This window comes from Syngnathus typhle, linkage group LG1 (assembly GCF_033458585.1).
Source record: "Syngnathus typhle isolate RoL2023-S1 ecotype Sweden linkage group LG1, RoL_Styp_1.0, whole genome shotgun sequence".
NCBI lineage: Eukaryota > Metazoa > Chordata > Actinopteri > Syngnathiformes > Syngnathidae > Syngnathus > Syngnathus typhle.
Window position 1 is genome coordinate 23308848 of NC_083738.1, and position 26562 is coordinate 23335409.

Genomic DNA, 26562 nt, shown 5'->3' on the forward strand with positions numbered 1-26562 from the left:
AAAAAAAAAGAACAGAACAGAAATATGGTGGTGAGAGGGCCTCTAAAAATCAGATAGAACCCCTTCAAAGCTTTGAGTTGCACTTGTTCATTGGAAAGTCTGCCATCTAGTGGTAAAGCGTTTAATTGTTCAGCCTGTCTGTACTTCAATGGTGTAAAATTTGGACATAAAATAGCTCAAAATCATTTTTATTTATTATTAAAAGAATAAATCATGGGTTGTAGAGGATAAAAAAGGGCTAATGGAAGCCCTGCTGAGTGTATGATGTCAACCGCCCCACCACGCCCAAATTAATTATGCTGCGTTTGCATGTTCTTGGGTTTGGAAATGACGCCATCCGGGTAGCGTTCCTTGAAGCGGGCCACCACATCTGGATCCAGGAGGTGAATGCCATCCAGCTGGTTCCCAAGCGTCACCCTGGGAAACGAGCAAAAAAAAAAAAAAAAAATGAGTACCACGGCGGGTGCACACGGAGCAAGGGTCACTTAAGATTAGCCAACCAGTTGGGCTGGACGTTGTGCGGTCGACCGAACAGCTCGATCTTCCGGGTTCCTGGCGAGAGTCTCTCGATCATTCCGTAGATTTCGTCCGGTTTGTGACTAGTGGAACGGACCTGATTGAAGACAAAGGATGGTTACCACGCGGTATTCTCAGACGGGCCCAGAGTGTGGCCGTATTACCTCGGCAACGATGACGTCGCAATCCAAACCTCTGTTGAACCCCTGAGGGTTGCCTTTCACGCCCACCTGGACACAAACACGTTTGAAACACAAAGACGGCGGCCCGGACCCGTGTTCGACGTCAACGCACCAGGCAGTGCTCCTTCCCGTGGTTCAGCCAATGTCCTGTTCTCCCGGTGCGGATTATTCTCTGAAGCTGGTTGGTCTTCACCCAGATGATTTCATCAATACTCTCATAGCTGACACATGAGGGGTCAGGTCATGTGCGTTGCCAAGTTGCGGAAGACATTGCTGCGGCGGCGCAACTTACCCCCACAGACTCAGACATTCCCTCCCCAACTCCATCGCCCTGGAAGAAAAAAAATTCTAATCACATTTTGACGGGGAAACCCCCCCCCCACGTAAATGGCCATTGTTCAGTTTGGCGCCGCCTAAGCTTTCATTTAAGCCAGATAAAAAGCGCTGACAAAAGGTGGCGCTTACCTGCCGGTGACCCAAAGGAAGAGGAAGCCATCGTCCTGCAGCACGGGGATGTTGAGTTTCCTCATCTCGTCATCCGTCAGAGTGCCGTAGGGCAGCTCCATGTGAATGTCCCAGGGTGGGTCTGCCATCACCACGGCAAACTTACCCAGGATGGACACGTCCAAGTAGCGGATGTCGCAGCAGATCCACTGCAGGTCCGAAGAGCAAGGTCAGCTTGGCGTTACGCACTTAATAATACCGCGCTTCACTTCACCTGAGAGGGGAAGAGTTTGCCCACGTTGCTGTCTGCGTCGTCGCCGTGCAGGCCCGCCTCGGCGGCCCCCGGTTGGGCCCCCGCCGGGCTCCCCTCGGCTTCGGGAGGGCTGTCGATCTCATAGTGGACGTACTTGCAGGTGTCCATGTGGAAACACGTGTTGAGAAAGGAACAGTCGCCCAGGTTCTCGTCTGTATGATTGTTGATGATGCGGCTAGAAACAAACGGAGGCAAGTCGATTCAGAGTTGTCACCCAAGCGACGGACAGACAAACGGACCGGAAGTGGAGCTTGGTGCACGGTTGAGGCGTATCCACCGAGCGGACACACTCCTCCTTGGTGCCGTGGTCGCAAAATTCCTGAACTTGGGCGCGGCCACGAGAACGAAACTTCTCCACTATCGATTGTTCCTTGGCTGTGCTAGCATTGAGCAGCTCCAGGATTTCTCGGCTCACCTACAAAACAAAAAAAAATTAAATCCACGTCAGAAGTCACCAGAAATAGCAACTAACATTTCCCGCTGGCCGCCTTGTCCGACTGACCTTCTTGCTCTGCTGCTCTTTTGTGGACTGCTGGTTGAGCAGGCTTTCGATTTCCATGTCCACGTGAGACGACTGGCTTTTACTGCTCCTGCCTTTTTTGTCGCCGCCACTCCCCGACGCGCCGACTATGCCCACCGTCTGCCAAGACGCCACCGGCAAAACGGAGGTGACGGAAGCTGCCGCGGGCCGCGGCGGAGAAGCCGAGCCCTGCAGCGAGGGCGAGAAACCCGGACTTCTCGTGCACTGGGACTGCTCCTCTGCTTTTCTCTTGACACCCGTCCGAGGGGCGCCGGCGCCTGATCCGATCATAGCCCATAATTTGGTATGGTCCACCGCTACGACCACCGTCGTACAAGATGAGGACATAGCCGGCTGCCGGACGTCAATGAGCTCCTGAGCAGAGAACTTGAGCAGAAGACTCTGGATCCATTCGTGAGCGATGGCTGTCTCCGACTGCAAATAAGAGCACTGAAATGAAGGCAACATCCACACACCTGGTTCATGACGTCTTGCTCAACTCACGCCATTCAAGTCTTTTGTTATAGTGAGGGAATCCTTGGGCAGTGAGAGACTCAGATCGGACAAATAGGCCAGCATTCTCTTTTCCAATTCAGGGTCAGGAGGTTTGGGTGTGTCCTCCCGCGTGCCGCATGGCACCGACGCGGCTGACGGGGTAGGGCTGTCACTCCTGGACGCGGGAACATCTGCACTTGCACCCACCTCTGACACACAACACAAGAGGAAGGAGAGAAAGTCAACAATGAATAGAATACGATTGTTGTTTTGAGGCTGAAAAAAGGGATCGATGACACTTTTCATTCACATTCTCAAATCTTTAAAATTTCTGAACATAATGGGACATTTCAAACACCTGTTTGTTTCGTTTTATTATGCTCTTTTAGTGACAACAATCTTTAGGATTTAAAAAATAATATTTGTTCCGTCATTAATTTAAACGGCATGACTTTCGAAGTTGGTCTCAATTGCAGGATATGTCGCTTTTGCATCGCACTGGATTTGATACAATTAAGCTTAAAACATATCGAAATGTTTTTGTTGTTATTAATGCTTAGATGAATGCAAACAAGATGATAATAAAGGGAGCGTATTTGCAGCAAGGGAATTATGTTACCGGCGGCCAGTTGTGTCGCTTGTGATGTCGGCTCTTTCCGCCTCCGCTGCAGCCTCTCCCGCAGAGAGTCCAGCTGCTTCTTGTGCGCCTGGATGTTGCTCCATGTGTCCGACATGGCAACCCAAATAAACACTCCAGCGGCGGCTGTAAAGTTGTCTTAAAAAGGCATAAAAAAAATAACGCCAGTAATGAACGGAGGGCTACGGAATTTGCGGATAGCCGCAACGGGTGGTGCACATCTGAATATTGTCCGGGCAGCATCATATTAATCCGTAAGGTTTTCACAAATTTTCCAATTTCCGAATCAAAATAATTTACTTCGGCCCCGATAGAAAAATCTTAAATTCCGCTCTACTGACATTTACAATTCCGTATAACGTGTCCAGACATCAAAGACCATAAAATCAAATGAATGGATTGTGATGATGTTGCTCATCGGATCCATTTGGTACACGGACTCGCCTCATTTCCATGATAGTCGAAAATCGTTATTCTGAAACCCGTGACAACATTGGAACAAATCTGTCCAAAAAAAATCTTCACGGGGAAATGAGTCCTTATCATTCTCATCCTAAGTGCAGAGTGTTGCCTTTAATGCTCAAGTCGTGACACTTTTTGTCAAGCTTAACTCTTTTGTGTCGGACTGGAGAAGATGGCGGAGGAAAACGAACACGAACTCCAAAATATCAAGGCAATTCTTTTTTTGTCTTTCCACTTGTGATAACGTACGCGTTGACAATGTGTTTTCTATGCTCACCTCCTATACAGTCATCTTTGCGCCCTGAACAACATCTAAAAAACGTGTGTACGTGCGTGTGTGCGACAAATATGTATTGGATGCCTTTTCTTTGGCTGGGTGACTTGTATTATTATTTGTACTTGCATTTTACAATTTCTTACTTTGACTGTTCCAGGGGCTGGTGGATGAGTTGTACAATTATAGAGATTGTTACTTTGAGACTCACAGTGTGGAGGAGGCGGACCGGAAACAACAGGACGTCGCGCTCGAGTTGGAAAAGTTGCTGAAAAAGCTGCAGGAGAAAGAAGGTAAGTTAGCAGGTGCGCTCCCGCTGCTGCTTTCTATGTGGGTGACTTGTTGAGCAAAACCTCCTGCATGCCACGCTTCTCCTTCTAGAATGTTACAAGCACAAAGCGGAGTTCCTGCTGCAGAAGGGCCGGTGCCTCAACGTAGCTCCAGATTTCAGCGCCGCCGCAGAGGATTGCCTTTCCCGGGCTGTCAAGCTGGAGCCTGGCCTGGTGGAGGGCTGGAACATTCTGGGGGAGCAGTACTGGAAAAAGGGAGACCTGATGGCCGCCAAGAACTGCTTTACGGGAGCCTTGCAACAGGTACACGATGACGCGAGGGGGATGCGTGTCTTTACTCACCATTGTGTGTTTGCTTTTAGAGCAAGAACAAGGTGTCTTTGCGCAACATGTCCATGGTTCTGAGGCAGCTCCCGGCGGCGGACGGCGACGCGCACAGCAAACAGGTCATGGAAAGCGTGGATATGGGCCGCCAAGCTGTCCAATTGGATGTCTCCGACGGGACATCCTGGTGTGAGTAAGCCGAGCGGTGAACGGTTGAGACGGTTTCGTGTCTGATATCTTTCACTCGCTATCTGCTGCGTACTTGTCTTTGCAGATATTTTGGGCAACGCCTATGTCTCTCTGTTCTTCTCTTGTGGACAAAGGCCGCAGTTGTCCACGCAGGCTCTAAGTGCCTATGCGCAGGCTGTTAGTACACACCACACATAGAAATGAATCAACACGTGAATCAATGCTCAAGTGTTACCCCTGCCTCGCCAGGAACGAGTGGATCGAGCTGCCGCTTGTTACCCAGAGCTGCACTTTAACCGAGCCACCCTGTTCCAGTACGAAGAAATGTTTGGGTCGGCGCTTGGGGGCTACAGCCGGGCGGCCGCTTTGGACCCTGGCTGGCCGGAGCCTGCGGAGAAGGAAAAGCAGCTGATGGAGTACCTTCACAACGTCACGGAACTCTGCCAGACAAAGGTGGCCGTGCTCTTCTTGTATCTTAACTTGTGATATTACACTTTTGAAAATAGGGGGAAAACGAAAATTAGAATTGCACATTTTGCCGTACAATAGCGGAAGGTAAAAGCGGAGGTTTGACAATGTGGGGGTCTGTTGGACACTGTCCGCAGGGAAAGGTAAAGGCGCGCCGTTTACGGAGCATGCTGTCCAACCTGAGCACGTCGTCTCTGGGCCCGTGTTCCTCCCCTGAGTTCCGCTCATGGACGGGCCGCGTGGGGAGCCTGGAGCCACGGCCGTCGTCCTCACTAACGCACGGCCTCAACGGCGCCGTGGCCGCCATGGGCAAGGTGGTCTTCAGTCTGGCGTCCCGGGCTCGCATGGCCTTGTAAGTAAGGTCGTCTCTTCTCTCCTTCTTGCGTTCGTACTGGACACTGGTCTTTCCTTTGCTCTCCAGTACGTTCGGCATGATTGATAGCGAGGAGACTTGCGTGGTGGTGATGGTGTACAACACGGCCGACAGCTGGGGGGTCCTCATCGGAGACACGGTGGTGGTTCCCGAGCCGCAGGTCAAACGACACAGTATCACGCACAAAGACACGGTGAGTCATACGGCTCCGTCGCGGAACAGTCCCACCCCTGCTGACATTTGATTTTTTTTCCCCCCCCCAGTCGTTTGACTTCAAGAGCATCCGCGTGGACTCGCCTTTGTTCCTCGTCGTCAACGGCAAGACTCAAAATGCCCAGAGTCTCATCGTCACTTCCGTCAGTTACAAGCCTCAAAGTGAATGAGGACCAAAAGACACAATTCGCTTATCATGTTTTGTACATAATGCCCGGCCGGCCATCGTGCTACTTTTTTTTATTATTTATTTGAGCGTATGTTGTTGTCAAGGCATCAACTAGTTGCAAAATAAAGTTGAATGTGCCATGCTGCTAGAAGTGGTTGAACTGTTTGGAGGTTTAGTGGATCAAATCCAGTTTTGAGGTATTACATAATAAACATTGAGTTAGTCTTTGAAAACTGTCAAAGGTTATCTGGTTTTTGTTGGAGATTGAAGATAAAATCTTAAATTGGTTGAATTAATTGCAACACAATTACAAGTCTAAAGCAATGACCATTCTTCACGTCGTAGTTTGTTCAAATTTACACTTTGCGCTTCAAGGCAAAACTGCAAACAGGCGTTTTACGTAGCACAACGCAGAATTGCCAAGTTACGGAAATCACGTAACAAAGCCGTAGCATCATCAGAGTAGTCGCTCATATCACACCTTGTAGTCTTTTGTTTCCATTACTTACTTTCGGCACGTGCAAGGCGCCAGAAAATGATGTCAACAAATTCCGATACCTGATTGGATAAGAGGAGGAGCTCTGCTGAGTTCACCTTCATTGAAACTATCAAAGGCACTGGACAGACGCCGTTGCTATTTTTTCCCTTGAGTCCACTTCCACCAATGCACTGTTTTGAAAACACAATAAAAATTACAAGCACAAACTGAGCAGCCTCAACCAACATCTGCATATTTAACATACATCAAATGCTTTTTGCATAATGTCAACTCTCGCTTTTGGAGTCTCCTCCCCCAAAAGGATGAATTGGCAGCTGAGGTCAGTGCATTTCCTCGCACAGGTTCAACATGTCCCCACAGTCTCCTTCTCTTTCTTTTATCCAAAGCTCCATACGGTACGGGAGGTGACAGGGGGTGAAAGGGGAGCATTGTCCATTGCGCCACGGGATCCGGCCTGGGCTTCATAGTGAGCGGGGTGGTGGGAGAAGGGGAGGGGACGCTCACTCAACTGTGTCCTGCACGTCATTGTCACACATCTTGCCATCTATTCGCTCGCTTCCTTTTAAATAGAGCTCAAATGGATAAATGCCTGCGAGCGTGATTACGCGCACGCACCCGCGCCGCGCTCGTTTCACAAATTGCCTCCAATAAGCATTTAGAACTCTTGATTTCGCTTTTGATTCCGCAGTGAGAGACAAAATAATAATAATGAAAAAAAAAACAGGGCGGTTTTTGGAACACCTGTTGTAGTTGTTGCCTCAATTTCTCTTACGACTTAATTATCTGTCCACACTAAATTTGCAACGTTTGGTGAATGAGCCAAAGCGAGACAAATGACGCCGTACGTGGGGGAGACAAGAGGAGAGAAGAGGGGAGGCTGCGAGTTCCACGCCATTGAAATGCAAATACGGCAGAACAAGGAGCAGTTGTGTGTACGTACGTACGTACGTACGTGTGTGTGCGCGCGCGTGTGTGTTCGCTACATGTGCATGCAGCGGGGCAAGCCGTGGGAGAGGAGGAGCGCAAATTGGTCAAGTTTTTTTTTTTTTTGTGTGTGTGAGGGGGGAGCGGAGACTTTGGTAAAGCACACACACATACACACTGCGGTCGGTCTCTTATGAAGACCTGCAAGAGCTCCTCTCGCTTCTCTTTCTTTCCAGCGAATTGTTTCACGGGAAACTTGCAGGAACTTTTTCAATCTCTTGTCGTGGATGCATTTGAGGAGCGTCGCTAAACCATTGGCAACAGCCAGCAACCCTCCTCCTCCTGCACCTCCTCCTGGCTCGTCGTGAATCATGTCACGCCGGAAACAGAAGAGACCCCAACATCTCGTCAACGCCGATCCGGGGGGCCCGAAGGTGCTCGCTCACGGTAAGAAATCAAACGTGTGTCTCTATCGAAATGTCTTCCTTGATATTCAGCTTTGGGACTTGCTCATTGGTACCAAAGCAACAGGCTGATGAAGGTCTTTGACGGTTTGTTGTTGAGGGCTTAGATGGTGGTGGTGGTGGTGGCGGTGGGGTTAATCTCGCACCCTTCTTTCTATTGTGATAATCTTTCAATGGCGCCCCCTTGCTCTCTTTCTCCTGCTTCTCTATAGAGGAACTCAAACTCAAATATTTTTTTTCAAAAGAAAGCCCTCATAGGCATCCCGGCACTTAAACAAAACTATGTGGGACTATTTTTGAGTGGTAATTTTATAAAAAATAATGTTTAATGAAGGTACGGCGTCATATTTGAAGAAGTTCATTTCAAAAATACAACTTGTAATCTTGCACCTCATAATCTAAGTTAACGCACGTTTATTTTTAAATAAACGCAACTTTCATTCTTTTAAAACCAAAACAAGTGAAACTTTCTTCATTTGTCAATGTCCATTTGTCACTTTTACATCGGAACTTTTAATTGGCTGATGTAGTGTTGATTGATTAGTTTCTTTTACAAAATGATCAAATAGAATTCTTCATTGCTAAATATTTTTTGTGAGCTCCCCGAGCAACTGTGCAGCTAATTGGAGACTTTAGGTCTTTACGTTGGACTTTTCAATGCAAAAGGCTTTGAGTTTTGATAAATCACTTTACCTCTGCAGGAGGGAATAGTTAAGTTACTCTCGCCATTGTTGCCCCCCCCCCCTTCTCCACACACATGCACTTTGCTTTTTTCTCACTCTGAGCTCAAGATTCTGAAAGAATTTGACCCCTGAGCAGAAGAGGTCAGATGAGTTGACCAATCAGAATGTGCGGACAGTGCCAGGACCCTCAGCCTGGCCTGACCCTTGACCTCCTCTGTGACGTAAGGGGGGAAGGGTAAATGGGGAGATGAAAGACAGGGACAGAACGGGGGTGGAGGCTGTGGGGGGTTTAAGAGGGGTTAGGGGTTGTCTTGGTGATGCCCATTGTCCTGGGAAATGTGTTGCCTTGACAACAAGGTGGACTGGGAGCTTTTTGTGTGTGTGTTTGAGGACTTTGAGACAACACACAGACACACACTACTACTACTTGAATGCTCAGAGATGTTTTTTTGTGAGATGTTCTTAACGAACGCTTTAGGTGACTTTGATCCGACAACAGTGTGTACCCAACAAGGCCACACAATTGGTGATATGGAGTCAACGCGTACAAATTTAGTTTATGGCTGGATCGAAAATGGTGGCTCACAACATCAAGTGAGCAAAAGCATCCTGCTACATGTTGCCTTTCTTTCCTTCCAGATGATCCCCTGTGCATAAAGTCGCCATCCACCTCTCTCGGGTCCGAAGTCACCTCATCGGGGTCCTCTTCCTCCTCGCCAAGATCAGTCCAAGACTGCCAGCCCCCTTTGGCCCCTCGCCCGTCCCCCGGCGGGCTCCACGCGCCCTCCTTGCCCAATGAGAGCTCCCCCCCTCCCCACTGGCCCAACCACATTGCGACCTTCGCTAGCTCCCTACCAAACACTCACTCCTCCCTCTCGCCGGACTTTCCTCACCCGTCGCTGTCTTCGCAGACACATTCGCCTCCCCCCGTGGGACAGACGTCCGGCTTCAAAGCCATGTCACATTCTACCATGGGTGTTTCCTCCACCAACGCTACCTCCTCGTCATCCTCCCAGTGCCTTCCACAGCAGTGTGGCGGTGACAGCCCGCCTCAGCAGCAAGCCTCCAACTTGCTGGGCCCCCAAGTTCTTCAGGTGCCGCCCACCCTCGCAGTCCTGCTGGAGGAGCTTCGAGTTTTACAACAGAGACAAATACACCAGATGCAGATCACGGAGGAAATTTGCAGGCACGTTTTGAAGCTCGGAGGCGTCGTCCTAGGGCAGGAGAGCAACCTGCGAGCGGGTGGGGCTGAGAGCCAACAGAAAGCAACGTCTTTGTCGCCGGCGCGCCCCTCAACTGGCACGCCTGTCACCACGACGGCGGCATCGCTGTTAAGCGGCCTGCCGTCGGCCCTCTTTGCCCAGCCGCCTCATTCCAAACAAGGCGCTCTGCAGGTCAACGGCAGCAGGACACCGTCGGCCATATCGTCCGGCGTGTCGACCTCGTCCGTGGCCTCCCTTCACCCGCTCTCCTTGTCTTTGGGGCTGCCGCCACGCTCCTCGTCCAACACAGCTTTATTTGCTCACAGCAACGGTGTTAGCTTCTCCGCCGGAAGCCATTCCCAAGATCTCTCGTACGTGTCCTCTCTAGGCTCCGCCTCAGCGTCGGGACGACCGCAGCACATGTGCCGCTTTTGCGGCAAGATTCTGAGCAGTGACTCTTCGCTGCAGATCCATCTGAGGTCGCACACGGGAGAGAGACCGTACCAGTGTCCGGTGTGCCTGAGCCGCTTCACCACGCGGGGAAACCTCAAAGCTCATTTCCTGCGCCACCGAGAGCAGAACCCGGAGCTTTCCCTTTCCCTGCTGCCCCCCGCGCTCTCGGAGCAGACACCGAGCGCCTCGGCCTCGGCCTCCAGCGCCGTCCAGAGGCGGAGGAAGCGGCGAGCTGACGACGACGAGTCCCTTCACGGAGTGAAAGGAAGCGTTCCCTCCAGCTTGGCGGAGAGCATGGCTTTGGGATTCCTGTCCAGCACATCGCCACGGCCGTCTCCTTCCTCTCTACCTCTGCCGCCCTCTGTGGACATGGCGCTGTTGTCAACAGCCCATTCCTTGCTACAACTGAACCGGGCCTCAGCGGTCGGCGGCGCACCCAGCTCCGTGCCGCCGGCTTCCACGTCCTCCTCTTCCTCGCAGTTTAAAGGGGTGAAGCAACAGCGCTTTGATGAAAACACTCCTCCTCACTCAGCCCTCCACACATCTGCCTCTTACTCCCGCGTGGCTCACCTCCCCAAGATTCTCTTCCCGGGAGGCGCGTCCCCTCACCACATGGCCCTTCTGCGGCCCGCGGGTCACCCGTCCGCTTCCCACCTGACTTCAGCACATCAGCTACCCTTTCCTTTCCCGCCATTCCCCAAAGCATCCACCTCTTCTCCCTCCTCCTCTCCCTCCACTCTGGCTCAGACCTCAGACACTTCCAAGCTGCAGCGTCTGGTACAGAAGCTTGAGAAGCAGCCGCAGGAAGGAGCCTCATCTTCCTCTGCCTCCTCACTCACCCTGGCCGAGGCCAACACTAACGGTCACGACCTGAGTAGCGTCTCCGCCGCCTATCACAGGGAAATGTTATCCACCCTCGGCCTCGGTCCCAACGCCAGCCAAGGAGTTCCGGGAGCCAACTTGACCGCCAGCTTCTCCGCCGCTTCCCCTCTGCCTGCCGCTCAAGTGGCCAATCAGTGCGGGGTGTGCCTGCGGGTGCTGAGCTGCGCGCGAGCCCTGCGCCTGCATCAGGCCACTCATCTGGGAGAGCGCCCTTTCCCTTGTAAGCTCTGCGGTCGCTCCTTCTCCACCAAGGGAAGCCTCAGAGCCCACCTGGCCACTCATCGGGCCAGACCGGCCAATTCCCGGGCGCTTAACTCCTGCCCGCTGTGCCCACGCAAGTTCACCAATGCCTTGGTGCTTCAGCACCACATCCGCCTGCACCTCGGAGGGCAAATACCGCCCAATGAAGATGCAACGCAAGCAGAAGATGGTACAGAAATGGAGAGCGCAGTCTTTGACGCCGAGAACGAGCCGGGCGGCTCGCCGTCGGAAGCTCAGCAGCTCCTTCCCCTGGCTCTCACAACCTCCAAAAGTGCCATTTCCAAGACCGCCGCCACTGGCGATGTCAAGATGGAGGAATCTGAGGGATCAGCACCCAGCGTTAGCCCACCGCTAACCCATAAAGCACATTTGGTAGGACCTGAGGACCCCCTAGATCTGAGCGACACCAACCTTGATGACGCTAGCCCCTCAAACAACTCCCAAGAGTTGGCCCACACTGACGTGGGAAGCCCTGGCAAAGCCCCCACAGTGAGCTCTGCTTCTGCCGCAGTGAACGTTAGCGACGGCCCATTCTCCTTGTGCGTGTCAAAGCTCCATGAGACCAGCGAGATTGACAACAACGACGAATGCACGCCGGATGGAAATCCACAAAGCCCTCCAGAGAGCCCAGTAACTTGCAGCACGGTAGTAGACGTCAACGTCCCGCCGGACGCGTCTCAGAGTGACCGCGAGAGAGACAACATGGTGCCACCACCTCCTGCTGCAGCAGAAGCAGAGAACGAGAGCTCAGAGAGTCTGGAGCTGCCCGTCACTGCGTCAGGTGCGCGCTCCCAACCTCCCCGCTCGGACAAACCCTACAGCTGCGCCCAGTGCGGAAAGCTGTACGCTAGCCGCAGTGGCCTAAAGGTACAACTTTTTGATTTGAAAATTCAGTAGCATGACACGATTGAATACAGCCGTGCTTCTCGTTCACAGGGTCACATGAAGATTCACCCTGTGCCTTTGCCTGCCTCCACCAAGGCTGAGAGCAACAAGAGTGATGCTTCCGAGGTTCCGGGCTCCAAGCAAGAAAAGAAAGAAAGTGGCACAGACCCAGAAGCAAAGCTTCTTTGTGATGAGGCTTCCTGCTGAACTTATGGACAAGTCTAGTACGGCACTCTTGTTAGGCCAATGGCCTTTTTCTAGTCCCTTCATCTCATACAGGTGATAGATAGATAGATGGATAGATAGTTTGTGTTGTAGTGACTCGCTTTCGACTCTTTTTGTTGTATTTCCAAGAGCACGGCGAGGTCTTTTTGTCGACATATCAGACAGCACGGTCAATATTTGATTCAAGTGCACGCCAAAAGCAGCCGTATGACACTGCAAATCCGCCCCGACTTTCACGATCCTCTTTTTGTTCTTTTTGCTGTGGAATTGTGATGCTGCTACTGAACACGTGTGCTGCTCCAGCATCTCCAGCCGTGAATGTCTCAAAGTAAATGGATAATGGATTGTTGAACCAGCCCTTTCGCTTAAACCACGCCCCCTTTTTGATAGTGCAGCCAAATGATTGAAAACCTTTTATATATATATAAATATATGTGTTCCAAGGTAATAAAATAATGGCCATGTGAAAAGCGCATTGTTTCTTTTCTGTCACTGGACACTACGTTAGCTAGCATAACTCAAGCACTCAAGCAGCGATGTTATAGTTTCTCATAAACGAATCAAATTATACTCGGTACTTCAAACAACCACTAGAGGGCATGATTGTGTGGAATCATTTGGATTGCTGTGATGCGCTGTGATTTATTTTGGTTTATTGGATGGATGGATGGATGGATGGATGGATGGATGGATGGATGGATGGATGGATGGATGGATGGATGGATGGATGGATGGATGGATGGAGATGGTGGCCTCTATGTGAATGGATGGATTGAGAAGTGGAGCTGAGTGAGAAGTGTGTGTGTGGGGGGGATGTTCCTTTGATTGCTCCTAATTCAGCTTTTTCTTGCCCACAGTGTTTTGTGCGTGTGTGTGTGTGTAATCAAAGGTTGTGAGAGTCTGATTGTGTGTGCAGCTGGAGAGGCCATCACCCCCCCCCCCCCCCCGTGTCATACTTTTTCATGCACATTCTCTTTCATTTTCGTTTTCATTTCACTCCTTTGCACCCCCCACCTTTTCCATATCCCACCCGTGTAATGAGCTGACACACAGGAAGCTCTAATCCCCAACACAATACTACCCCCTCCCACTCAAGCCCCCCCTAGGATCTCTCCAGAGTGACTGCAGGCAGGATTGGTGAAAGTTTGGGGGGGGACCTGGCCCAGCTGTCCCCAAAAGGGCTCTCTTTCATCCACCATAGTTTTTAGACGACATGGCAACCGGTCGCCGAGAGAAAGAACGTCTAGGGGAAGCGAGTGGAACAAAGAGGTTGAGAGCCCCGTGTTTCTCAATCACATGTTGATCACTCACTTCAATACACATTCATCAATGCAACACACTTAATCATCCTCAGTGAAAAGACACAAACACCCCCAAAATGAGTTAAGGAATTTGCAAACGCAGAACCCAATGGAAAGACAAGGTACCTTTTCAGCCCATTTAAGTTTTTATGACGGCGTTTGGCCACAAGAGGTCACCATGCTCCTTATGTGCAGTGTGTACGTGTGATCCTAAAATCAATCAGTGCACAAATATACAGTATTAAATTCTGTTTTCTCCGGAAATCTAACTGAGACTGTTGGTCCTCTGTGAAGATGACGACAAACAAACTTTCAACCGAACCGAGTGGCAATAATTATGTGAAAGAACACCGCCCCCCCTCCCCCAGTTAGATACACGTTATAATCTCATTAAAAGTCACTCAGGAAACACAAAGACAGTTAGTTGTGAGTGCCCCCCGACCCCCAGCACCACCCACCCCAGCCCGCCACACGCCCTTCCTCAGCAGAAAGCACTAGTGCATAAAAAGGCTCAAGTGCACGAGGAAGAGGAAGCAAGCAAAGGAAGAGGACACATCAGCTCAGCACATAGCAACAACACAACACTTGTTGAGCCATCTGCAAGGACACTGGACAAGGTAAGCTTTCAAAGGGATCATTTGATCACCTTTGCCTCTCTCAATCCCAACAATGAAAGTGACATCTATTTTTAGACTAGAAATGAATCCCGAGAGCCATCAATGACGGGGATTGATCTGTCTTTGTTTCTCTGATAAAGAGCCAAGGCAGAATCTAACCTTGAGTAGGTGGACTTATCAGCGCCTTCTTTGGACCTTGCTCCCACGCGTATGTGGAGAGGCCACTTTGATCGCGAGCAAAGAAAGTCCTGGGCTGCGCCTCTTCTCCTCGTGAAAGGTAACAGCTTCTCCTACAGCAACGAACGCACCGTAAAGACAACTTCTCCTCTCCCGGGAGTTTATTTTATCCGCTAATCGTTTGTGGTTGTTAAAAGAATGCTCGTGGAGACAAAAGAGCAAGCTTAAATCATATGTCAAGAGGCGTGTATTTACAATGTGCTTACTTTTGCAATCTTCATCCATTCAGGGACTGGAAATGCTAAGAACGAGGACAATATTTTAGATTGCAGGGTGAAGAACAGCCTGACTCGGCATCAAGCTCCATTTGTATTTCCTGGAGCTGTTGATAATGAACTTTGGAAAACATGTGAGTAGTCAGCATGCTGACACTGTCAAAGTGTTTACGATTTGAGAAAAGAAAAAAAAGACACCGCCGGCAGCTGAAAGCTCTGAGCAAGGCGCTGTGCGGTCGCTCCCCATGCTTGACGGCATCTTTTTATGTCAACTTGGGTTTTTCTCCACAGATGGCAGGAGACCATTTGAGATAGCCACAGACATTTCGGAGAGCCATTTGGCTTGGCCTGGTTCAAATCCTAACCAGACTGCAGAATTAAAAAAAAAAAAAAAAGAAAAGTGTGAGCCAAACACAGACAGGATGTCCTTTAGTCCGCTTCCATCAGAAGAGCCCTCCAACGGCCGCCCCCCGTCGGTCAAGGCCGAAAAATCTCAAGAGTCCATGAAGCTGAAAAAGGAGATCTCCCTTGTCAACGGGGTTTGCTTGATCGTGGGCAACATGATCGGCTCGGGCATCTTCGTGTCCCCCAAGGGCGTCCTCATCCACAGCGCCTCCTACGGCCTGTCCCTGGTGGTGTGGACGGTCGGCGGTATCTTCTCCGTCTTCGGCGCGCTGTGCTACGCTGAGCTGGGGACCACCATCACTAAATCGGGGGCTTCCTACGCGTACATTCTGGAGGCTTTCGGGGGCTTCCTAGCTTTCATCCGCCTTTGGACATCGCTGCTTATCATCGAGCCCACCAGCCAAGCCGTCATTGCCATCACCTTCTCCAACTACATGGTGCAACCCATCTTCCCCACCTGCATAGCACCCTACGTGGCCAACCGGCTGCTAGCGGCCGCTTGCATTTGTAAGTAGACCCTCGCCCGTCCCGTTACACAGAAGTGAAACCGCTCTGGAAGAAGGAAGTCTGCCGAGGGACTGCATGTTCCCGTTTGACAATCCTGCTACTAGTCACGCTCTTTACTCTGTTTGCCGTGGGAACGGCAAGAAGCTGTTCTTTGGTCAGCGGCTGGCTGACCTTTCCCAGTTGACAGAAAAGAGCAACGCTGACGCATTGACCAAAGTATTAAGAAACACACATGTGACATGCTCGCTAAGCAAAAACGTGCCAACGCTTGGGCAACCAGAGGCCTAGACAACCTGAGGCCCAGAAGCAAAGCCAGAACTTGTAGCGGAAGTCACTCAGATAAGCCTTCATGATGCCGTCACTTGGCAAGCGATGAGAACTTGCGCATCTTTAAAGCGTTTTTTATCACATTCACGCACACACGCGCGCAAAGCGATAAGGCTAGCTGATAGCTTCGAGTTAAAGTCCTTACTGAGCTGAGACTCTGACCCCAACTGCTCGTCATACAAACTGGGGGAAAACATCTTTGGGTCTAAGATGTTCAACTGGAACTGAGACCATTCTCAGACCAAATCCCATATTGGAAGCTTTGTGTGACGATCTGGCTCACTTTGGCAATGTGATACAAGACACCAAAAGCCACCCGCCAATTGTGAGTTCCAAAAAGCAATCACAAATGTGAAAACTAACGGAGCAGCTTCCCAGCAGCATGTGAGCAACCAAGTTGCGACTCCCGCCTTGTGAAATGCGATCCGAGCGCTTTCTTTCTTTTCTCTAGCAACACGCCTTAGCTTAGCTCTCAGATGACCTCGGTGTAGCGCTTGTTGTCTTTGAGCCCCCTTCCTGCCGAGTTCCAACTTATTTTGATCCGGGAGCTGTCCATATTCTGGAAGATGATCGGGGTGGTGCGGACCATTGGTGGCCGGCGTGTTTTGGTCTTTCAGGAGGGTTGCCGAGGACATGGAGAGAAAGGGAGGACGAGATTTTTGAATGTATGTGCTGTACTCGGTTGTTTCCTGCGCGCTCCAGTCAGCAGCACCGTTTCCTAACGCAGAGCAAACGTCAGCAAAGGATGGAGCTTGTTGAGAGATTTGAGGGTGTGCATGTGTGCTGTGGCAATATAACATCCCAAAATAAAGAGCATTTTGTATCTCCGCAGGTTTGTTAACCTTTGTCAACTGTGCCTATGTGAAATGGGGAACCAGAGTTCAAGATTTCTTCACCTATGCCAAAGTCATTGCCCTCATTGCGGTCATCATCACAGGCCTGGTCAAGATCTTCCAAGGTTCTTAGAAGATGGACGATGATTGATCGTCAGCGCGGTGGTCATCGAACCTAATTTTGCCCTTTTGGTAGGTCATACACAGAACTTTGAGGGCCTCTTCGATGGATCGTCTCAGGATCCTGGAGACATCGCTTTGGCTCTCTACTCTGCTTTGTTCTCCTACTCCGGATGGGACACGCTCAACTTTGTCACAGAGGAGATCAAGAACCCAGAAAGGTACATGAAGAAAATCTGTCAGAGGGGTTTTACAAAAGAGACAGCTAAGAAGATGACCAATCAGGGCTGTTGTTAGAGGCAGAAACTAAAAGTCACACCGTTAGGGGAAAGGTTTCTGAAGATGTATGGTAGATTTGAATTTTGGTTGTCATCCGTACGAGAGACAATTTGACAGAATTAGAGTTGCCCCGAGACAGAACCGTGGGGAACGCCAGAGGGCGATTGAAATGACCCCAAGGCAACAGAAGATGGGCCAAAAATGGCAGGTTGACGTGTGAGGTGAGTGGGGACACATTAAATGACCCAAGATGTGTGCTATTGCCTTGCAGAAATCTGCCACTGGCCATCGCTATTTCCATGCCCATCGTGACGGTTATCTACATTTTGACAAACGTGGCCTATTATGCCATTCTGCCCATGAACGCCATCTTGGATAGCGACGCCGTCGCTGTGGTGAGTGCGCGAGCGAAGAATCTCCGTCTGCCTAATAATCTTGGTCATCATGCTTGTATGACGTGTCCACCCGCAGACGTTTGCGGACCAAGTGTTTGGTGTGATGAACTGGACCATTCCCTTGGCAGTGGCTCTGTCCTGCTTCGGAGGACTCAACGCTTCCATCCTGGCGTCCTCTCGGTGAATACAAAGAGACAGCTCATTGTCCCGCCGTCCGTTCCTGTGATCCATATTCCGTTTTGTTGTTGTGATGCGTATGAAGGCTGTTCTTCGTGGGCTCCAGAGAAGGGCACCTCCCCGATAACCTGTGTATGATCCATGTGCACCGCTACACGCCCATCCCGGCGCTGCTTTTCAACGTTGGTCACCTCCACTGCACCTTTGCCCTCTATTGTTGCATTCTTGGCTTTTTATGTTCTACTTCTCCCCGCAGGGCATCATGGCGCTCATCTACTTGTGTGTGGAGGACGTCTTCAGGCTCATTAACTACTACAGCTTCAGCTACTGGTTCTTTGTGGGCCTTTCCATTCTGGGGCAACTGTACCTGCGCTGGAAGCAGCCAGACAGGAAAAGGCCGCTGAAGGTAGGAATCAGTTGAAAGGCCGTTTCCCAACAGCTATCCCAACGCTAAGTGCCGTTCCCTTGCAGCTCAGCCTCGTCTATCCCATCATTTTCTGCCTGCTCAGCATCTTCCTGGTAGTGGTGCCCCTGTACAGTGACACCGTCAATTCCTTGATTGGCATCGGCATCGCACTGTCTGGTGTACCCGTTTACTTCCTCTGCTGCTACACTCCTGCTCACAAGAGGCCCGCGTGGTTACGGAGCATCATTGGTAAGCAAATATGAAATATCAGCATACATCACATAGAGGAACGGTCAGTTAAATCTTTGCTGTGTCGAGAAAAAAACAGTTTTTCCTTTTCACAACTTAACACAGATGAAAGATAAAACTCCTTTCACAAATGGGTGTGCTTCTTTCTAACCCAGCTTCTGTTCATGTTTTTTCAGCTCAGTCCGGAGTGCTCATTCAGAAGGTGTGCTTCTCGGTTTTAACAGAAATGGACGTCGATCATGATGATTGAAAACGCACACACCAACACACACATGTACACAGCTCTTGGGATGAACGTGGGTTTTCTAGGAGATAGACGTGTGGCATCACATGATGTGAGAGATTTATTTTTAAACGGACTGCTTTTTTGAGATGACAATTATTATATGTTACTCCAACCACTGTTCTTCATGGTCTTTCGAACATTGAGAGTGCTGATGGAGCTATTTATAATAAAACAATGAGGAAAGGATTTGTGTCAGTGTTTTTTCCATTTTAATGTAAATAGAATTCATACACAGTGACAATACTTATCAATAAATACATACACGACACACTTCATCCCATCGTGTCCTTCCACGGCCTCGTCTTGGTTGGGCTCTTCGTATCTTTGGCGGCAGGGATCTGCTGTAGAGGATTGTGGGTAAATGTTTGCCTCAGTGGACCTGAGAAAGAAAGAAAAATAATGGAACAAAAGGAAAGAGGCTGGTCAATTATGGGCAAAATAATCATCACGATTATTATGATCAATAATGTCATCACAGTTACTGATCAGAATTATTCATTGTTATGAAAAACGTGTTTTTCCTACTACGTTTACAACACTTACGTTGTTTCAAATTAATCTAAAAAGATTGTACTAAGAATAGATGTTTAAAAAAATATATAAAATCTACCCAATAATTAACATTTTACCAGAAAAAAATATATACTATAACAAATTGCATTAAAAAAATAAAATAAAATCAAGACAATGATGTCGATCCCTTTGGAGAATCGAGTTCCTCACCGTGATGCGTCATTTCCAGTTTTTGCTGTACTTTCTTCTCTCGACGCGACTTGCTTTCATCAGTCAATGGGGACTCCGTTTTTTTTCAAGCAACTTCGTAAAGCCTTGGGCATGTGTTTGCCCACAAGTGCTTGGCTGACTAGCGGTTAAAGTGCTTCAATCGACACGCAGCAGAGCCTGCATTAATATTACAGGCAGTCCGGATAATTTAATGGTGGCGGCCAAAATTGTGATCCCCATGAAAATTGGACACCCCGAACTTTGATTGACGTCCAGCTAGCAAAAGCTTGATTCCCATATGACTTCAATCACACAGTGAAGGTAAGTCAATCACTTATTGTAGTAGATGTAAACTATACTGCATACATGCACACTTCTAGAATCGGCATCAGTCCATCTTAATTCCACAAAAAAACCTTGGATTTGATCAAGCACTTTTTTTGGTGCACAATCATTTTCAGCGTTTTCATTAATGACATTTTGATACTTTTATACGTGCAAAAAGGTCATTTCACTTTGGTCAAATGAACCGCAACGGACAGGAAACACACATCGTTCCAGAAACCAACACAAATGTTATCGTTGAGCATGGATGTCCATTAAGTACCTCCAAGTAGCTTGCGTTGGTAGCTCTCGTGGCGGAGAAGAATATATACCGTAGCTAAAGCGCTAAATATTTTATGCCACTTATATAGCACCCAGTCAATGACAGTGAATGAGTTTAAAAATAATAACATTGCACTTATGCAAGGTACACCAATAGATACTGTGCAAACAAAGAATTTTACAGTTGTAAATTGTCCTTTTATAAGTAGCACACATAAGTAGCATGTTGTGGACACTTGAGTTGAGACAGAGCAATTAAATGCTCTTCCACTCGAGTGCACACTTGTTGCCATTCAAGTCAAGACACACCAAAGTCGATTGGTAAAATGAGACAAGTAAGCCAAACACAATTTCAATGCAGAATACCTTTGGTGTTTTGGGGGTGAATTGAGGTCGCGAAAGATACGGCACAAGCAAGCCTACTCCACAAACAAAATTCCCTTGGTGTGTGTGTGTGAGAACATTTGAAGGTCTCAGGTCACTTACCTTTCGCAGCAAGGTCCAGATGATTTTTGATGCGTCTCTCTCGCTCTTCCAGCTGCTGAGCCAGCTGCGCGTTCTTCCATCCTGGAGGGCACAGAGGAAACATTTGAACAGGTCGGACATCAGAGTGGAGCACACCCTCTGGTCTTTTCTTAAAAAAGGGAACCACCAGCCTAGTCTGCCAACCTAGACACATCATACCTGATGTTCTTGCCAAGTTGCAGATTTCAACCACTGGGGGTAAAGATAAACGTCCTTGGAAAAATACATTCCCAAGTAAAGCGCAGATACTTAACACTTATGGTACGAGCAAACTTAAACTAGGCTAAAAGTAGATGGCAACAGGGAAAACCTCGACATCTGCATCTACATCACGACATCCCCAAAACGAGTTGTGAGTTTAGTCACGGAACCAGTTAGCATCCTACATCTCACATTTGAACCGACCTTTCTTCATGCTGGCGATGAAGCCGTCATTTTGAGGCAGCGCCGAGGCCGGGTGCTTGATCTTCTCGGGGATGGACAGCTTGTCTCGGACCAGCGGGTGTCTGAGCAACGCCACTTGAGCCAAGGAGAAGCAGTTGGAGGTGAGCCAGTAGGTGAACACGGCCTGAAGCCACAATGGAGGGAGGGGATTGCCCTTCATTTTTCGCCCGGGTGCAAAGACGAGAAAGGTGATAATGTCAATGATGACCTCACCGTGGGGAAGTTGATGGTGAGCGGGAGGATGACGAAGGGCATGATCCGGAATACGGTCTTCATGGCACGCAGGTTGGGGTTGTCCACCCCCGACTCGGCGCCCAGCTAAGCGCAACAGAGCACATGCTGACGGTTTGGATGTAACAAGAAGCCTCGAGGATACGCATCAGGGACTCGTACCTCCAGAATGAAGAACATGGTTCCCGTGACAGCCAGAGGCAGGACATAGAAGGGATCGGCCATCGTTAAATCCGGAAACCACAGCGCGCCTCCTGTCTGCATGCTCGGCACTGGCAAGTACGCCATCTGCCTTAGCGCCATGAAAAATGAGATGAAGATGGGAGCCTGGGGAGAAGGACAAACATCAGCCAGACAGACCCCCCCCACCAAAAAAAAAAAAAAAAAAAACACCTTCATACTGTGGAGGATACAAACCTTTCAGAACAAACACTGACCTGCACCAGAGGAACCAAGAAGCCGCGGAGGGGGTTGACGTCATGCTTCTTCTGGAACAAGGTGAGGTCGGTGTACGCTTTGGCGACTGCAAAGGTCCAGGGTGAAGGTCAGCGAGCGCAAACGCAAGCGGAACGAAGCCGACGGGAGCCGAGCGCCGCTCCGCTTACATTCAAACTTGTTCCCGCTGTTTTTGGCCTCCGTCATCCTGGTGTTAAGTCGGCTCATCTCGGGCATGACATTGTTGAGTTTGGCCGCCTCCCGCTGGCCCTTCACGATGACGGGAAAAACGGCCAGGCGAGCCACCACCGTCCCTGATGACACACAAACAGTTCACCTTAGATCAACCACATTTTTAACTGGCGTGTGAGTGAAGTCCTTGCTGTCCTCTGCCGGTTGCATGTACTTTTCAAATGGACCTTTTTATCAAGCCCTGAAGCGGGTGAGTTTTACTGTGCCCACGTGTATTTCAGCGTAGTTCAATTTACTCGGTTCAATGGACATTTCCAACCAAAGACCTTGCAGCAGTACTTTCAATGATGTGCTGTTGTTGCGGTTGCTTACCAATAACGATGGCCGCCCACCAGGGCAGCCCCACATCCATGTGCGCGAACTCCAGCAGGTTCTGGATGACACCCACCGGGGTGTGGCCAGCCAAGCCCAGGTCGATCAGACGGGCTTCCGGATCGGCAGCTCGCAGGACCTCCGCTCCATCGGCCGTCGCCTGCGTCAGCAACAGGGCGGCATTGTCTCCCGTTGCCACGGAAACAGGCCCAATTGGAACCTGGAAGCACCGACCATATGTAAGATAACACATCTGCCAGTTTGTCACACTTCAGATGTTTTACTGACCTGTTCGGGGACCGCTTGCTGGAGGACGCTGGTGCTGTTGGCCGCCACCACAGGGTCGCCCTCACTCAGTATCTGAGTCTGGCAAAAACAAAGAACGCTGTTCAAATAGTTGAGTGGCTTCTGAGCCCTCCTGAGTTCAACAGCTTGTATACAGACCTGGGAGCTGTTGTATCTCACGGCCACACAGAGCAGCAGCTTCTCATGGCGCCGCCTGCGCAGCATAGATGTGGTGCCGGCGGACCAACTGTTTGAGTCAAATGCCGTGTGCACATGAGACCTCTGGAGCCAGCGCTAGTTTGGTAGGGAAAAGGAGCAACAGGCAAAGTTAAGCAGGAGCTAGGTCAAGGTTTCTCAAACGTTCTCAGAAAATTCATAGGGTCAAAGGTTTGCTCCCCCATCTGGAAAAGAAAAAAAGTTTCAAATCAACAGCAACTGGTGATATTCACTTTATAAAGTGCCCCCCAAAAATTCTGGTGTGACTTCCCGAGTTAGAAATTGGTACTTGTCAGGATTTCACATGCAAAACATGCTCGGTCGGAATCGAATTTGCTTAGGTCACTGACTAGTTTGTTGTAACAGTGACTGATTCGGAATTTCTCTTACTTTACCGTTTGTTGAGGTTAACCGATCCTATCCGGTCTAATAATATTACAACCGGAGAAACCGCGTTCATAGTTCTCCTCAATACAGTCGTCCGTTGTGTTCGATTGAGTAAAGTCTGCTGTCTTGATGCTCTTGTCAAAGTCACAATCCGATGTGGTGATGCTAGCTGGCTAGCCAGCTAGAATGACCCTTTCGGCCGTTTTCGATCTCTGGGAATGAAACCTAAAGTAGGAGACGGAGGGGAAACATACGTGCTTCCAAATGCCCGACCACGTTTGCCTGCCCGCGTTAGGTCTCGCAGTTTGTGTGAGGACAAAACGTCCCACGAGACAAGCCGGAGTCAGGCCATTCCTCATGGCTGCCATCTTGACACAGGAAATAATATAACTACGGAAACCCAAAAGGAAGACGGTGGAGATTTTTTTATTTATTTACATAAACTATTATTGAGCGACTGAATCACAAATTGACAATAAAGTTATATATTTAGAGCATAGACCAACAGTCTTAAACGGATTTGGTTTGGGAATTGAATATATTTACTCCTGCAAATTATCTGCAAGTTTCCCCCCAAAAAATTTACCAGGCTGGAATGACGAATATATTTTTCACATTTATAATAAAGACTCCCTAATCAAGACTGCAGCGAGGCGAATGAATTGCACGAACATAAATTATATTTATAAGATTTGCTGAAGAAAGTGCTAGTTGGCAAGCGACTTTACCTTCAACAGTCGTCTAACTCGAAAACCTTTTCGGTCTTCTTATTTAGGCGGACACCGCTCAACTGTAGGCACTTAAAAGCCATGTAAAAAGTAAAATACTGGAATATGTTCGCAATTACAAGTGACGCTATGGTTGGGACGCTTTCACCGGAAATATGCGTGACGTCACGAGCAATACAGGAAGTCAGTCTGACTTGTGTTTTGCTTTTTACTTTTAAACGAGTCAGATTGATTTGCAGCCTTGAGCGCAGTCGAATCGACATGAAACCGCCGCCTCGCACGCGCAAACCGGTTCGCAACCTGAACCCGGACCCCAAGCCTTGCCGAACCAAGCAAGCCTGCGCGTGGTCCAGAAAGGAGCAGCGAAGGCTGCTGGACGCCCTGAAGAAGCAGAGCTCCTCCCGCGACGGAGGCACGCTGGAGAACATCGACTATAGTCTGCTCAAGAAAGATGTCCCTTCTCGCTCCGATTGCGAGGTTCGTTACTGTTCAGTCTTCCGAACAGTTGTTCTGACACAGCAGAACATGGCGTCGGGACGGTCGTGTCACCTGCACATATGAATTTATTCGTGGGTTCTTTTGCCAATTTATTCACACGTGCCCTAATCACCATGAAGGGATTAATGTCATGACGTCATTGTCGCACAGTTAAAACCTCGCGGGTGGGAAATTCTTTGGAAATACGAACCTTGCACTACTACAGTTTAATCTTTGACGCCACAACCCATGAATATGTCTCGTGACAAAAATCAAACCCTTGGAACGGAATAATAATAATAAAACCATTCTATGGGTGCAATGTATCATGAGGGAAATTTCAAGTGACAGTGTTTCACGCCTGTGTGTTGTTGGGCACTATATGGCCAAGTCAGTCATTCTTTACAAGTGTCCCAACACTGGTTTGGTCTTCTTAGATCCGGTCTGTGGTGGAACGCCTCCAGAACAAGGTGATCTCTGGCGCCATCCTGCAGCTGAAGACCAGAACGCTGGCAGAGAAGAAGGCGATGGTGCCCATCCAGATGTGGACTCGTCTGGCCCAGGCAGTGTCTGGGAGCTTCAACGGACCACTTTGCAAGGCTTTCGCTCAGGTGCCGTGGGCCAAATGATGCTCAAATGTGTGTCCGTGCTGCTCACCAAAGTTTTCTTGCCAGAAGATGTGGACCGTGGCATCCACGGAGCCTCACACTCTCAGGAACAGCCAACTGCCGCAGCTTGATGCAGCGATGAGCAACGACAGAACCGTCTGTCCGAGTGCCGCTGTCGGACCCACGCCGGCCAAAGGTATGGACCGGGATGCAGACAGCGATTGGGAGCAAATGTCTCAACACATTTGACTCTTTACCTTTGGCCAAGTGCTGGTAAAAAGTCCAGCTGCTGCCAGTGCGGGTCAGACGGCCTCCCCTGCAGTCCCAGTTGAGCAGCCGAGTCTTTCGAGTCCAACCACCTCTGAGGACTTCGCGGTGGACTTTGAGAGGATTTACAATTACCTGAGTGGCCTTCACAAGTCAGAGGACGAGTGTGAGCTCACGGCCATGGGTGAGTGCGGGGCGGGTCCATTTCAATTGGTCCTTTTTAAAAAAAAAATCTTTTTATTTTTTATTTTAATAAACAAGTTGGCTCTGTACTTGTACTTTTACCAGTCTATTTACGCTCTTGTCATGTTCTTTAGAGAGCGCCGTGGTCTTGGACTTGGTGATGTCTCTCCCAGAAGAATTGAGTCTCCTCCCCTGCCAAAGTTTGCACAGACATCTCATCCAGGTGGAGTCACTCCTACAAGAAGACCAGCACCGAGGAGACAGACCACTGACTAATTGCAGCCCTGCTCTCCGTTCCGCAGGCCCACCAGAACTTGTCCGAAGCAAAGGACTCCGAGAAGGCGCGACAAGTTCTGACGGAGCTTCAGAAGCAGCGGGGAGGAAGCGATCCAGAGCCTCAACAAAACGCCGCCGAAGGGGAAACATTGGGGAGTGGCGAACCACATTGGACGGGACTCTGTCCCCCTCTCAACCCATTCATGATTCCAATGGAACTGCTGAAGAGAAGATAGGACTTCATATTGCTTTTAGGCACACAACATTTCCATTGGGTGTAAATTCACTCTTGTATTAGTGTTGATTCTTGGCTCTAATAAAAGCACTTACTCAAAGGGCCAATCTTTACCGATGCTGCACGTCTGGTGAATGGACAAACAGTTTGTGATCCTTGCCAATGCATTGAATGAATGTCAAAGAAAGATCATGATCGTAATCCGTAAATTTTAACTTTAGTGTACACACACAATTTGATCTCTGGTAATTTGTCGTTGGGCATACAAACAGCATTGTCATACTTCTTGTATGGACAGGGGCTCTTATAATCCAAAGAATGTTCCAATAATCCGACAATGACACGTTTTGCTGTCATATGGGCATCTATTCTTTCTTTCTCTGTATTAGCATGAGCGGTCAAAGGAGAGGAAGCTTGTCATGCTGTAAATGTCCTCCTTCCACAAGACTTAAAATCTTCTGTCTTGCCTATTTTTTATGTTTTCCCTGTGCAGTTTTACTTTTACGCGTTTCACAACACAATCACACAACTTTAGGGCTTTAACTTACTTGACCCCTGGTTCGTTGCACTGCCGGGTCCCGTCAATCCACCTCTGTCAGACGAAGATAGACTCAAGATGCTGGCCCAGCGAAGAAGTTCTCTTCCCAGGACTTTCTTTTCCAGGTCCTCCT

The 26562-nt window shown here is 49.4% G+C and overlaps 6 protein-coding genes across 8 annotated transcripts; 4 read left to right on the plus strand and 2 right to left on the minus strand.

Moving 5' to 3' along the window:
* Window positions 1-172: 172 nt before the first annotated feature.
* On the minus strand, window positions 173-3550 carry mettl3 (methyltransferase like 3). Its single transcript, XM_061272863.1, has 11 exons — window positions 3090-3550; window positions 2480-2679; window positions 1958-2410; window positions 1695-1870; window positions 1417-1630; window positions 1164-1351; window positions 991-1029; window positions 811-919; window positions 681-746; window positions 501-613; window positions 173-417 (listed from the first exon to the last, which is right to left on the minus strand). The coding sequence occupies exons 1-11, from the start codon at window positions 3202-3204 to the stop codon at window positions 291-293; spliced, it is 1800 nt and encodes a 599-aa protein (XP_061128847.1). The 5' UTR covers window positions 3205-3550; the 3' UTR covers window positions 173-290.
* Window positions 3551-3639: 89 nt separating this feature from the next.
* ttc5 (tetratricopeptide repeat domain 5) lies at window positions 3640-6110 on the plus strand. Its single transcript, XM_061272900.1, has 9 exons — window positions 3640-3780; window positions 4004-4136; window positions 4225-4436; window positions 4496-4646; window positions 4732-4823; window positions 4896-5099; window positions 5252-5466; window positions 5536-5680; window positions 5751-6110. Exons 1-9 carry the CDS (start codon window positions 3742-3744, stop codon window positions 5868-5870), a joined length of 1311 nt encoding a protein of 436 aa, XP_061128884.1. The 5' UTR covers window positions 3640-3741; the 3' UTR covers window positions 5871-6110.
* A 1553-nt stretch (window positions 6111-7663) lies between these two features.
* si:ch211-212k18.5 (sal-like protein 2) lies at window positions 7664-12752 on the plus strand. Its single transcript, XM_061272924.1, has 3 exons — window positions 7664-7739; window positions 9079-12104; window positions 12174-12752. Exons 1-3 carry the CDS (start codon window positions 7664-7666, stop codon window positions 12327-12329), a joined length of 3258 nt encoding a protein of 1085 aa, XP_061128908.1. The 3' UTR covers window positions 12330-12752.
* A 1360-nt stretch (window positions 12753-14112) lies between these two features.
* slc7a7 (solute carrier family 7 member 7) lies at window positions 14113-18887 on the plus strand. Its single transcript, XM_061272851.1, has 12 exons — window positions 14113-14265; window positions 14406-14542; window positions 14732-14851; window positions 15009-15629; window positions 16789-16914; window positions 16986-17130; window positions 17460-17583; window positions 17660-17763; window positions 17846-17942; window positions 18017-18166; window positions 18232-18415; window positions 18592-18887. Exons 2-12 carry the CDS (start codon window positions 14476-14478, stop codon window positions 18663-18665), a joined length of 1812 nt encoding a protein of 603 aa, XP_061128835.1. The 5' UTR covers window positions 14113-14265; window positions 14406-14475; the 3' UTR covers window positions 18666-18887.
* On the minus strand, window positions 18888-23999 carry oxa1l (OXA1L mitochondrial inner membrane protein). 3 transcript variants are annotated; one of them, XM_061272884.1, is made up of 11 exons: window positions 23846-23999; window positions 22674-22808; window positions 22518-22595; window positions 22230-22449; window positions 21836-21979; window positions 21668-21753; window positions 21393-21557; window positions 21213-21317; window positions 20961-21123; window positions 20517-20597; window positions 18888-19080 (listed from the first exon to the last, which is right to left on the minus strand). In XM_061272884.1, the coding sequence occupies exons 2-11, from the start codon at window positions 22737-22739 to the stop codon at window positions 18974-18976; spliced, it is 1215 nt and encodes a 404-aa protein (XP_061128868.1). In that variant the 5' UTR covers window positions 22740-22808; window positions 23846-23999; the 3' UTR covers window positions 18888-18973. The 3 variants fall into 3 exon arrangements, 2 of the variants coding, with proteins under 2 accessions (XP_061128868.1, XP_061128858.1); XM_061272874.1 differs by lacking the exon at window positions 23846-23999 and adding an exon at window positions 23372-23530; XR_009713762.1 differs by lacking the exon at window positions 23846-23999 and adding an exon at window positions 23372-23530 and having other exon boundaries at window positions 19024-19080; window positions 20961-21074.
* On the plus strand, window positions 23993-26361 carry snapc2 (small nuclear RNA activating complex, polypeptide 2). The gene is made up of 6 exons (XM_061272911.1): window positions 23993-24322; window positions 24760-24933; window positions 25000-25126; window positions 25199-25381; window positions 25515-25603; window positions 25683-26361. Exons 1-6 carry the CDS (start codon window positions 24107-24109, stop codon window positions 25890-25892), a joined length of 999 nt encoding a protein of 332 aa, XP_061128895.1. The 5' UTR covers window positions 23993-24106; the 3' UTR covers window positions 25893-26361.
* The last annotated feature ends 201 nt before the right edge of the window (window positions 26362-26562 follow it).

Bases quoted from the DNA above. Each gene is read 5' to 3' on its own strand.
- mettl3 (XM_061272863.1), bottom strand. From the start codon at position 3,204: ATGTCGGACACATGGAGCAACATCCAGGCGCACAAGAAGCAGCTGGAC. The intron at 747-810 runs GTGCGTTGACGT...GTTTGTGTCCAG, and splicing joins ACGGGAAGGAGCACTGCCTG to GTGGGCGTGAAAGGCAACCC. The intron at 418-500 runs GTTGGCTAATCT...CTCGTTTCCCAG, and splicing joins CACAACGTCCAGCCCAACTG to GGTGACGCTTGGGAACCAGC.
- ttc5 (XM_061272900.1), top strand. From the start codon at position 3,742: ATGGCGGAGGAAAACGAACACGAACTCCAAAATATCAAG. The intron at 5,100-5,251 runs GTGGCCGTGCTC...CACTGTCCGCAG, and splicing joins CGGAACTCTGCCAGACAAAG to GGAAAGGTAAAGGCGCGCCG. The intron at 5,681-5,750 runs GTGAGTCATACG...TCCCCCCCCCAG, and splicing joins GTATCACGCACAAAGACACG to TCGTTTGACTTCAAGAGCAT.
- si:ch211-212k18.5 (XM_061272924.1), top strand. From the start codon at position 7,664: ATGTCACGCCGGAAACAGAAGAGACCCCAACATCTCGTCAACGCCGAT. The intron at 7,740-9,078 runs GTAAGAAATCAA...CTTTCCTTCCAG, and splicing joins CCCGAAGGTGCTCGCTCACG to ATGATCCCCTGTGCATAAAG. The intron at 12,105-12,173 runs GTACAACTTTTT...TCTCGTTCACAG, and splicing joins CTAGCCGCAGTGGCCTAAAG to GGTCACATGAAGATTCACCC.
- slc7a7 (XM_061272851.1), top strand. From the start codon at position 14,476: ATGTGGAGAGGCCACTTTGATCGCGAGCAAAGAAAGTCCTGGGCTGCG. The intron at 15,630-16,788 runs GTAAGTAGACCC...GTATCTCCGCAG, and splicing joins GCTAGCGGCCGCTTGCATTT to GTTTGTTAACCTTTGTCAAC. The intron at 17,584-17,659 runs GTGAGTGCGCGA...GTCCACCCGCAG, and splicing joins ATAGCGACGCCGTCGCTGTG to ACGTTTGCGGACCAAGTGTT.
- oxa1l (XM_061272874.1), bottom strand. From the start codon at position 23,485: ATGGCAGCCATGAGGAATGGCCTGACTCCGGCTTGTCTCGTGGGACGT. The intron at 22,596-22,673 runs GTCTGTATACAA...TGTTTTTGCCAG, and splicing joins TGAGATACAACAGCTCCCAG to ACTCAGATACTGAGTGAGGG. The intron at 21,318-21,392 runs GTACGAGTCCCT...TGTTGCGCTTAG, and splicing joins CCATGTTCTTCATTCTGGAG to CTGGGCGCCGAGTCGGGGGT.
- snapc2 (XM_061272911.1), top strand. From the start codon at position 24,107: ATGAAACCGCCGCCTCGCACGCGCAAACCGGTTCGCAACCTGAACCCG. The intron at 25,382-25,514 runs GTGAGTGCGGGG...CATGTTCTTTAG, and splicing joins GTGTGAGCTCACGGCCATGG to AGAGCGCCGTGGTCTTGGAC. The intron at 25,604-25,682 runs GTGGAGTCACTC...TCCGTTCCGCAG, and splicing joins TGCACAGACATCTCATCCAG to GCCCACCAGAACTTGTCCGA.